Source organism: Brassica napus, chromosome A1 (assembly GCF_020379485.1).
Source record: "Brassica napus cultivar Da-Ae chromosome A1, Da-Ae, whole genome shotgun sequence".
NCBI classification, from domain to species: domain Eukaryota; kingdom Viridiplantae; phylum Streptophyta; class Magnoliopsida; order Brassicales; family Brassicaceae; genus Brassica; species Brassica napus.
Window position 1 is genome coordinate 20679057 of NC_063434.1, and position 8497 is coordinate 20687553.

The 8497-nt window shown below is 33.9% G+C and overlaps 1 protein-coding gene across 1 annotated transcript; it reads left to right on the plus strand.

Annotated features, from left to right (window-relative positions):
• The first annotated feature begins 1690 nt into the window (after positions 1-1690).
• Positions 1691-5595, plus strand: LOC106441262 (putative G-type lectin S-receptor-like serine/threonine-protein kinase At1g61610). The gene is made up of 7 exons (XM_013883094.3): positions 1691-3626; positions 3715-3822; positions 3986-4197; positions 4295-4505; positions 4571-4808; positions 4885-5032; positions 5118-5595. Exons 1-7 carry the CDS (start codon positions 2330-2332, stop codon positions 5415-5417), a joined length of 2514 nt encoding a protein of 837 aa, XP_013738548.2. The 5' UTR covers positions 1691-2329; the 3' UTR covers positions 5418-5595.
• The last annotated feature ends 2902 nt before the right edge of the window (positions 5596-8497 follow it).

The following is an 8497-nucleotide window of genomic DNA, read 5'->3' on the forward strand; positions in this document are numbered from 1 at the left end:
TTATCACTCTTAAAAATACAAGTTATTCAAAAACTAATGTAGAAACTTAAAAACTAACAGAGAAGACTTTCACGGAAATCTTCTCGGATCAGTTAGAAACTTTAATTAATGTGAATGTTGGTAACCTCATAAATATCACCAATTATGTTATAAATTTCATTCAGTAGCCCAAATATTCATTAATAAACATGAATTAACAAGAAAATGTTAAAAAGTCCTTATAGTTTTAGAGGAAATGCAAGTTTATTAAACATTGACGCAGACGATATCCACGGAGGTCATCTTGTAGACTTCCAGAGAAGTCGTCGATTTAGGTCGATGCGGACGACTTCAATCTAAGTATTCCAGATGACTAAAATACTGGTCAACGCAGAGGTTATTTTTGCAATTTACTTTGAAATCTATTATTTGAGACGACTGAAAAATAAGTCGTCTACTTTTGTTTGGTTAAAAAAACTCCAAAAAGCTAGACGACTTACATTTCAGTCGTCATAGGTTAGTTTTGCATTTGACTGGATTATTTCAGAAGTTTGACTTTCTTGGACGACTTACATTTCAGCTGTCTCGTGAAAATTAAAATATCGATATTTTTTTAAAAAACTAGACGACTTACAATTAATTCGTCATAGGTTAGTTTTGCAATTTAAAAAAAAACTTCAATATTTAATTATATATAGACGACTTACAATTCAGTCGTCTGTCAGACGACTTACTTGTAAGTCATCCAGGATTTACGAGGTTTGACCAGAATCTCGGAATAAAATCATGGACGACTTACATGCAAATCGTCGGGCGGATGACTGAATTGTAAGTCGTCTGGGTATAATTAAATATTAAAGTTTTTTTTTTCAATTTCAAAACTAACCTATAACGACTTAATTGTAAGTCGTATAGTATTAATAAAATATTGATATTTCAATTTCACCAGACGACTGAAATGTAAGTCGTCCGGGAAAGTCAAACTTCTGAAATAATCCAGTCAAATGCAAAATTAACCTATGACCACTCAAATGTAAGTCGTCTAGGTTCTTTGGAGATTTTTTTGTAACCAAACAAAATCAGACGACTTAGCTTTCAGTCGTCTCAGAAAACAGATTTTAAAGTCAATTGCAAAAATAACCTCTGCGTTGACCAGGCGACTTCTAGGTAAGTCGTCTACTGCCAGACGACTTCCCATGTAAGTCGTATGACGAACAAATCTGGAAAAAAAATTTGATTCCATACTTTAAATTTGTGAGATAACTTCCTTAGCACACATAAGGCTTCTCCAATCACACATAATCTCAAACGAAAGTGACCCACCCAGAATCGTTAGCTTCTATGACTTTATGAACCATAAAGAATGTAAAATCAAAATCTTGAGTTTTTTTAGCTCAATGTGGAGAGAGAGTGAGAGATATGTTGTGTTTAGTTTATAAGAATGGAAAAAGAAGAAGGGTAACTCGATTTTGGGAGCATTAAGAGCTTCAAATTGGTTGTTCATGGTAGTTAGGGTATTGATGACAATGTCAATCTTGTAATTTCTTGAAGATGATGAGGGTGAGAGAGTAAAAATGTCATTTTCGAAAGAAAAAAAAAATTTGATGGTATTTTCGTAAATTATATGAACTTGTGGGGTGAATAGGACAAAACTAATTTTCAAAAAAAAGTAGGTTAGTTTTGTGTTTGACTTTAAGTTGTAGGTCAATTCTGCAAAAAACTATTGTAAAAGGATTTTCAGATTGAATTATAATTATTATTTATAATTAGACTAAATTAATATCAACTAATAGAAATATTACTGTATATTAATACTTTGAAAAGGAAAATAATTTTTTTAATAGATGATAGTATGGTACTAGATACTAGAAAGACTCGAAAAAGAAAAATAGATTGTGGAATAATAAATCTTGGATTTTTCACAACGACCAAACCAAAGAAGTCGCATCTTCAATAAGAAAAAAATTGATTGACACAAACATTTCTGGCCTTGCAAGTCACAGTTCTCCATTAAAAGTCTAAATAAAAACGTGAAAAATTCATAATGTTGTCATTCGTCAACAGTCAAACACGATACGCTGGTTGTCCTTTTACAGTCGTTGGTACTGTATTTTGTTTGGATTAATACAATTCGTTTCTAGAATATAAATACATATATATATTCATGACTTAATCTCTTTATATACGAAAACAAATACAAGTCGCTAATTTTGGAAAGTCCAATTAGTATAGTCTTCCTGAAAAATCAGCAAACTTACAAAAAGATATAAAATTCGACGGCCACTATTATTGCTCTTTCCATTAATTTCTTTCATGATATATACAGACATCTGAGAATCAAATCTCAGATATGGCAGAGTTTAAAAGAAACCTTACCTTGGTCACGACCCTTTCGATTTTGCTTCAATTATGCAGCATCGTATCTTGCACCACAAGCACCTCAATCACCAGAAACAACACCATACGAGACGGAGACGCACTGATCAGCGAGGAAGAAGTCTTCGAGCTCGGATTCTTCAGCCCGAAAGATTCAACCTTAAGGTATGTCGGAATCTGGTACAAGAACATCGAACCTCAAACAATTGTCTGGGTAGCAAACCGAGAGAGGCCATTGTCTGATCACAACGGAGCTCTGAAGCTTGTAGATGACGGGAACTTGGTGGTCGTAGATGGACAAAACAACACCGTTTGGTCCACAAACGTGCCGCCCAAGTTGAACAATACCGTTGCTGTTCTATTGGAAACAGGGGATCTTGTTCTGTCTTCAGATTCAGACAGGGACACTAGGTTTTGGGAGAGCTTTAACAACCCAACTGATACTTTCTTGCCCGGTATGAGGGTTAGGGTGAACCCAACAAGCGGAGAGAATCGCGCTTTTACGCCATGGATGTCCGAAACTGATCCTTCACCAGGGAGGTATTCGTTAGGGATTGATCCTATTGGACCACCAGAGATTGTGATTTGGGAAGGAGAAACGAGGAAATGGCGAAGCGGTCCGTGGGATTCGGTTATCTTTACCGGTATACCGGATATGTTCCGTGTCACAAACTATATTCGCGGGTTTAAGCTTTCTGCTCCTCCTGAACGAGATGGTAGCGTGTACTTCACGTATGTTCCGTCAGATAGCTCTGACTTGCTAAGGTTTCAGATTACGTTTGATAGTGTAATAGAGCAGTTCAGATGGAACAAAGATGCCAAGAACTGGACTTTGCTTCTGTTGAAACCGAGCACGGAATGTGAGAAGTATAACCGTTGCGGTAATTACAGCGTATGTGATGAGAGCAAAGAGTTTGGTTCCGGCAAATGTAGTTGTATCGATGGGTTTGAGCCGGTGAATCAGAATCTGTGGGACGATGGAGATTTCTCGGGTGGCTGCAAAAGAAGAGTGCCATTGAACTGTAGCCAGAGTCTGAGAGAAGACGAGTTCATGGAACTTAGGGGAATGAAGTTGCCTGATTTTGGATCATTTGTTTCCCTTAGAAACTCAGAGACTTGTAAAGATGTATGCGTTAGGGATTGCTTGTGTAATGCTTATGCGTTTGTTAGAGGGATCGGATGCATGATTTGGACTAGAGATTTGATAGATATGGAGCGTTTTCAGCATGGTGGACAGTCTATTAACATCCGGCTAGCGGAATCTGAACTAGGTCTGTAAAATGTTTAGTCATAATACATTTTGAAAGATTAAACATAACTGATCCTAAAATACTTGGATTTCTTTTGTTGTGTGAGTAGGTGGGAAGGAAAACTCAAAGCTATGGATCATTATTTTAAGTGTTATAGGAGCCTTCTTGCTCGTATTATGCATTTGGACCTTGTGGAAGTTCAAGAAAAGAGTTAGAGGTAAAGTCTCTACACATTGCTTTAAAAAGAGTACGTGCATATGCTAACTGATCAATTATTTGTTGGTTGTAAGTCATGTAATTAATATTTTTTTCGTTATTTTTAATAGAATAAATCAGCTTTATAAAAAAAACTAAAGTATCAATTGTTTAATAATATGCAGCTATATTGTGGAGGAAGAAACACCTTCCAGTTTTCGAAGAGAACAAAGACTACTCGGTGAAGTCCTCAAGCTCGACGAGCCAAGTTCTGGTAGGGGGTCTAGTTGACACACCAGATTTTCCTATTTTCAGTTTCAACAGCGTTGCCTTAGCAACAGGAAATTTCGCTGAAGAAAACAAGCTTGGACAGGGCGGATTTGGTACTGTATATAAGGTCAAGCAATGGAATATTACTAGTAGTAATCTTATTGAGACTAATGTTGGTGATAAAGTTTTAATCCTTATCTAACAATTGTGTTGTGTTTGAACAGGGAAACTTTCCAGGGGACACAGAGATCGCGGTGAAGAGATTATCAGGGAAATCCAAGCAAGGGCTAGAGGAATTCAAGAACGAGATCTTACTGATTGCCAAACTCCAGCATCGAAATCTTGTTAGATTAGTAGGATGTTGCATTGAAAACAATGAGAAAATACTTCTCTATGAATACATGCCAAATAAGAGTTTGGACAGTTTCCTTTTCGGTATGTTTTTTTCAAAACAATTTGGAAGTTTTCTGGATTGAGTATATAACTAGTCCTTTGCGCAGATGAGAGTAAACGAGGAAGTTTAGACTGGAAGAAACGATGGGATATCATTGGAGGAATCGCGAGGGGATTGCTTTACTTGCATAGAGACTCAAGACTAAAAATCATTCACCGTGACCTAAAAGCTAGCAATATCTTGCTGGACAAGGAAATGAATCCAAAGATTTCGGATTTTGGTATGGCTCGGATCTTCAACTACCGACAAGATCAGGCCAACACGATCCGAGTTGTCGGCACATAGTAACTAAGCGAACCTCTTTGTTGTTTTATCTTCTATATCAATCTCTTATGGTTTTGATGTTGGTAAAATGTGTAGTGGTTATATGGCTCCGGAGTATGCAATGGAAGGGATGTTCTCAGACAAATCTGATGTGTATAGCTTTGGAGTGCTGATACTGGAGATTGTAAGTGGAAGCAAGAACTTTAGCTTTCGAGGGTCTGAACATGGAAGTCTCATCGGCTATGTAAGTTTCTCTTAATATATAGGTTTGGTTCCTTTTTTCTTCAAATCAAGAAACTAATGTTCGAAAGGACGTAACAAAAACTCAGGCGTGGAATTTATGGAGCCAAGGAAAGACCAAAGAGCTAATAGATCCAACGGTGAAGGACACTCAAGATGTGAACGAAGCAATGAGATGCATCCACGTGGGGATGTTGTGTACACAAGACTCGGTAATATACAGACCAAACATAGGTTCGGTTTTATTGATGTTGGAGAGTCGAATGAGTAACCTTCCACGACCGAGACAGCCTACCTTCCACTCGTTCTTGAACTCCGGCGAGATCGTGGAAGGTCAGGATGTTGCTACAGTTAACGATATTACTTTGACCACTGTTGTTGGTAGATAACTACTTTGATGAATTAGTTTGTTCTTCCCAATGCTCTTTTGCTTCTCATATTTTTCTCTCTGGGAGTCTCTTAGTTTTCAATTTTTGTACATAATAAATTTTCGTCTTGTTTAACATTTTCAAATACATACTTGAATTTGAACATTGTCGAGGAAAATAAACAAATCGGATTTATACTCTAGCTGTTTTTTGGGGTCAGCATATTTAATTATGATTTGTGAATGCCAAATAATAGATGTTGGAGCATGTGGAAGACATGTAACTCAACCCATGCATGGTTTCGTAGGTAGGTTTTTGAATTTTTTTTTGTCTGATAAAAAAAATAATTAAACGGAAACCAATTGCGGACCACCATGTGTCGGTGGAGCCCGCGAACAATCCAAAAACCACCTTAGATTCAGCCCTTACAGTAAAGCAGGAAGAGTCGGTTCTTAAAAAGTGAGTGGAACCCACTAATTTCTTAATTATTCTTTTGCTAAAACCCATGGTTAATGGTGTTCTAAAGCCACGTCAACTAGACTTCATGCTTTTTTTTTTTTTTTAATCTTTAAAGTCCACACAACTTTTTAACACTAAAAAGCGATACAAATCGTCGGAAAAATAAAGGATTTCCTTGAAAGCTAAACTGGCAGAAATAAATTCTTCGGAGACAAATACTTTTACAGTTTTACGTAAGAAAATATTTTGGTACAAACTTAAACTAAACTCATGCCCATCTCAAATATTTATTTCCGCATAAATTTTTTTTTTAAAAATATTGAGTTTTTTTTGTCAATCTATTCAACTCTAATCTAGGCTAAAAAAAAAGTCAAAAACCTACCGGTGGATGTGGAGGCAGTTCCTTCCACGGTGAGGGGTTAGGATCGGTGCGCTGCAGCACTGTGAAATCTGGGGTCCGCAGGATAGGTTGTCACATAAAAAGTCAACTTTTTTGTGACAATCCATTCCGCTCACTCGGAATTCGGCTCACAACCCTGCAGGGTACCGACCCCAATCCCTCCATTATGAGTTCTCTCTGACTCCATAATTAGGTTGTTGGTGAGTTTCGAACCCAATACCTCACCCTTTAACAACACTCCTCCAGGATGAGTTGTCATCAATTGATCTGCAGGTCAATTGGTGACAACTCATCCTGGAAGAGTGTTATTAAACGATGAGGTCCTGGATTCGAGAATCACCAACAACCTAATTATGGAGTCAGAGAAAACTCATAATGTAAGGGTTGGGGTCGGTGCCCTGCAGGGCTGTGAGCCGAATTTCGAGTGAGCGGGCGCTTTTGCAACAAAACATCTTTAGTAAGGTTGTTTGATGAGGTTCGATGTGATTGACCCGCCTTATGTTGGACTTCTCAACTTACCTAGCGGAAGAAAAGGGGTTCCTCCTAGTTCATGAACACCCTAGGCAGTTTCGGAGGCGACATGAAACATCCTACCCAATAATCTTTGGAAAGTCTTTGGAAATTCAAAATAAAACTGGAATAAGTTTTCATAAAGTAACATAATAAAACACCGTAACTTTATTAATAGAACCGAGTTAAATAACGCGGACAATAAGAAAAAAGTTTGTAGGCTTCTATAAAATCTTCCATGTTTATGAATACCCAGTCATGCTGGTCTTCACAGTCTCGCGCTTCGGTCCATACACCTACTCCTCACCTGCATCCCGAAAAGGAAACATGAGCATGCAAAAATACTCAATAAGAATGCTCAAAACAGCCTACATGCAACCCCTAACATATCTAACATCAAACAAGGAATTTCATTCTAGCAACTTAACATTTCATCTTATATATTAAAACAGAAGTTACAACCTTGATTCATGTGTGATTTTTTTAAAAATGAACCTAATGGACCTATTCATAGAAATTCATACTATATTTTAATTCAGACTAATAATAAATATAATTTTTAAAATATTTTAATCATAGTATCTTTTGATATCTTTTCATTTTAAATATAAATATATTTATTTTAAAATTCTAACAAATCTGTTTAAAAAGATTTTTACAAGATCTTCATTTTTGAAATTATATTTAAATATTTTCACTAATTTTGAAATTAGTTTAAAATATTATTATACATTAATATATTCAGTTATATAAAATGAAAAATAAAAAAATCTATAATATTTTAGTTATTATATAATCATAATCAATCATATTGAATTAAAATTATTATATTGATCTAAATATAATAAAATTGTATTAAATATATATATTTTATTTTCGTAATTATAAAATATTTATGTTCAAAAATAAAATCTAATATGTTGGTAAGATGGGTTAACATTATCAAACTATATAATACATGTATAAAAATTAACATGTATTTCTATAAAGTTAATAATATAAAATCTTTGTAACTACTTTAATCATAATATATTTTCATTTTAAATATAATATATATTTATATATTATATTTTAAAAATTCTAATAAATCTGTGTAATATTTAAACAATAACTTAATGTATTTTAAGTTATCGTTTAGAAATGAAAATAAATAAATTATATCCCATTTTATCTACTTTTACAGTCATGATCATGTTAAAATATAATTATTATACTAAAATAAATATGACAAAATTATATTCAATTGATAAATTTATAAATTTTATTTTCATAAATATAAACTATTTATTTAAAATATAATATGATGATAGAACGACTTAAAATTAACAAACTATATAATACATGTCTAAAAATTAACATATCTTACACTTTTATATATACAATAATAAATTATCTAAAATGAATAAGCATAAAAATATTGGTAAAAAGAAATCCAGTTTTGAAATACGGATCAGAATTTAGCATAAATTAAATACAAAATATTTTTTAAATATATTTTCTCATGAATCCCTTATATTAATTTGGTTAATAACTAAATGCAAATACAATAAAATAAATATATAATAAGAAGTAGCAAATACATAAGGTTTAAACAATTAATTAATTATAACATGTAAATTATAAAAATATTGTATTTGAAATAGTTATATAAATATTTAAGTATATAATTAACATTAAAAATATATACCACTTATGTTCTAAAACAATAATTTATGTATAGAAAAGTAAAAAC

What these genes read in the sequence shown, in the direction of transcription:
- LOC106441262 (XM_013883094.3), top strand. Translation starts at nt 2,330, where the DNA reads ATGGCAGAGTTTAAAAGAAACCTTACCTTGGTCACGACCCTTTCGATT. An exon ending in GATTTGGTACTGTATATAAG is followed by an intron (nt 4,198 to 4,294) that starts GTCAAGCAATGG and finishes GTGTTTGAACAG; the next exon opens with GGAAACTTTCCAGGGGACAC. An exon ending in ATGGAAGTCTCATCGGCTAT is followed by an intron (nt 5,033 to 5,117) that starts GTAAGTTTCTCT and finishes ACAAAAACTCAG; the next exon opens with GCGTGGAATTTATGGAGCCA.